The sequence below is a fragment of the Galleria mellonella genome, unplaced genomic scaffold (genome assembly GCF_026898425.1).
Source record: "Galleria mellonella isolate WM207_F2 unplaced genomic scaffold, CSIRO_AGI_GalMel_v1 utg116, whole genome shotgun sequence".
NCBI lineage: Eukaryota > Metazoa > Arthropoda > Insecta > Lepidoptera > Pyralidae > Galleria > Galleria mellonella.
Genome location: NW_026441978.1, coordinates 1,296,433 through 1,299,242, shown reverse-complemented (window position 1 = coordinate 1,299,242; position 2,810 = coordinate 1,296,433). Strand labels below are relative to the sequence as shown.

General features: G+C 37.9%; 1 protein-coding gene across 1 annotated transcript; it reads right to left on the bottom strand.

Moving 5' to 3' along the window:
• Positions 1-403: 403 nt before the first annotated feature.
• Positions 404-1,985, bottom strand: LOC113513295 (uncharacterized). Its single transcript, XM_026897289.3, has 2 exons — positions 1,717-1,985; positions 404-1,046 (listed from the first exon to the last, which is right to left on the bottom strand). Exons 1-2 carry the CDS (start codon positions 1,874-1,876, stop codon positions 580-582), a joined length of 627 nt encoding a protein of 208 aa, XP_026753090.2. The 5' UTR covers positions 1,877-1,985; the 3' UTR covers positions 404-579.
• Positions 1,986-2,810: the final 825 nt, after the last annotated feature.

Sequence of the window (2,810 nt, the reverse complement as noted above, 5' to 3'; positions counted from 1 at the left end):
TAGCGCGGGCGGGGTTACCAATCCATTTTCACCCATAAAAAAAATTCATAGACTTGGTATAACTATTACTTCTTTGATATTAATTATGATTAATTTTATTTTTAAATTATCAATTTTGAAAAAAAGGACATACCTACCAGTCTTTTAATATATGTATAGATTTGTTTTGCTAAATAATTGAATTTGTCAAGTAAAAAAATTAATGTATTAGGTAATGAAAATTATTGAATAACTTATATGAATAATTCCGAATTCTAAATATTTAAATTTTGACACTTAAGTAGGACCTTGTAGGTGGCGCTGCTGTCGGTATGCCACCAAATTTTATTTGATGGACAATCGACAATATCATAATTTTGAGCGTTACATTTCATTTCCTAGTTAGAAAAAATAAAAAAATATGTGTTACTTGTATTTTTATTTTTATGAAAGACTCCATTTTCCGTCTAGAGACATCCATTAGAGTATGGTAACTGACGCGTGTTTACGAGGGGGTGAGGTCAGGTAGCAGCGGGCGGCAGGGAGTGTCCATACTTTAGTACTATTACTTACACTAAGTTCGCGAGCTGCTTGTTCGTATTAGCTTTTTTTCATCATATACAGTTTGTTACTAGAATTCTGTGCCGCAATCTCGTTCATTACCAAGTCCTGTATTTTACTTCGCAACACTAGTTTCCTCACTGGTTCTAAATCTCTGAAGAACGGGGCTAGTGATTTTAGAAACATCAAGTCATACTCCTCTTCAGCATAGGTCTTCCTTCTTTTTTCTGGTACTGGCACATCTATTTCTTCCTCGTTATTACCATTCGACTGCACGTCCACAAAGTTCGTGTCAGTGAAACTTGAGAAGCTCACGATGTCTTCTTTCTCTTCTCTTTCAGTCTCAGTCGTGCTCGCTTCGTTATCACTCGGTTTCTCCATGAAGCTTAGTAACTCCATGTGTGGCCATTTACCATTGTAGTCCTCCACACACGTGGCGCCAGTCTTCTTCAACTCCTTTTTAAATGAATCACGTAAATTCTTCCATTTCATTCGTAGTAAATCAACTGTAAAAAAATATTTTGCTAGATTAAAATATAAACTATACAGGGGGAGAAGGGATTGTTAATAATGGGAAGGTTAGTTCCCATTGCTATCAATATCAGGTCGACCTCCCCGCGGTTCTCCCTGGAAACTATCGTGACCAATTTATCATTGAATGTTACAATGAGCTAACTGACCTGCCTTTTCATCCTCGCCTATGACCGCTCACTGGTACCCCACCACTGTACAGCGATAGCGCAAACGTTATGGGTAAAAATGGCATTGTAACCCCATACCATTTTCATCCATAAAAAAAATAACTATACACTATACATTAATGTTATGTTTCATCATATAAGCCGATAACTGTCCACTGTTGAACATAGGCGTCTCTCAAAAAACGTGATTTTGTCAGTAGTTGCCACGCTTGGCAACCGCTGTTAGGCTTTAATAATCTTTTAAGAGGGCCGCTGCTGCCCATTCCTCGATCCTTAAGTTCCTTAGTCGTCTCTTACGTCAACCACAGGAAAGAAAGGGGTGCTTTCACTGTATGTCGGGATCACACAGAAATGTTATGTTTAGTGCCATCTATTTGTTTTATGTGGAACTAATAAGTTACTCATGAAGTACGAAATACGCCTCCGTGATAGCTGCTCTATAAATCATAAATTAAGTATAATACAAAGTACAAACTTGGCAGTTGCAGTGCTTCGGATATCTCCTTCCAGGCTATGGCAGTTTGATATCTATCATTGTACTCATCACTCTCTGTGTTCCAAACACACTCGCGTTTTTTTATTTCATTTACCAACTTTTGAACTGAGAATTCGCCTATGTTGCCTTTAGGAGGCATTTTGACGGCAAGTATTAGTAAGTTAAAACTGCAACGTCGATCCGCGCGATTACCTACTGTCCGCCGCGGCAACTGACGAGAGCGCGGGACGCGACGCGGCGCGGTTGGTTGCGCGTGACCGAAGCAGGGATACGCGGCAAGCGGCGAGAAGCGGGAGGCGATAACGCGACACGCGGCGTTGCCGCTTTGTATAGAGATTGTAGACTAGATAGATTTTATTAGGTACCGAATAGATTTTATCATTAATTATAATTAGTCATACTACTTTAATAATTTAACACTATGTTTAAACAGAAATACCAGAGAGAGACTTTGTACAAAAGTCTTTTGTTTGGGCACCTCTATCCCATTCGTGTTTCTAGCGTGAAGCAGTTGTGTTTCGGTTTGAAGGGTGGGATATGGCAGTGAATTTACAGGGTACAGAGGAATAACACCTGAGTCCTCAGAAATGGCAACGCATGAGAGTAACATGGGTGAAACAGTATACTCTGTTATGTCCATGGTACTGCTCATGTCTATAGGCAAAGGTTACCACTTTCCATCAGGTCAGCCCATTCTAAGTTGCATAAAAAAATTAAATAAGTTAATTATTCATTAAAATAATATAAATCAATTAAAATGAAAAATAATTTTAATTATTAGATGTATAATTCTTATCCTAATTTTAGCTGATAATTTACATCCAACTTCCAATTTGAAAAATCGGATAAAACCTACCTTTTTTTATATCACAAAGATGGCAAACAAGCATACGGCCCGTCTTATTGTAAACGCTTACTTTCTATATAGAATATATGGAAGTCTGCAAAACCAGTGGGTCTACCATGAAATGAAATTCCGAAAATTCGGGCTCAATTTCGTGTTTTTGTTTATACCAAAACCGGACTAATAAATGGAGTTTAACATTTCGTTCGTCATACATCCTATCATAAAA

What these genes read in the sequence shown, in the direction of transcription:
- LOC113513295 (XM_026897289.3), bottom strand. Translation starts at nt 1,876, where the DNA reads ATGCCTCCTAAAGGCAACATAGGCGAATTCTCAGTTCAAAAGTTGGTA. An exon ending in CGAAGCACTGCAACTGCCAA is followed by an intron (nt 1,047 to 1,716) that starts GTTTGTACTTTG and finishes ATTTTTTTACAG; the next exon opens with TTGATTTACTACGAATGAAA.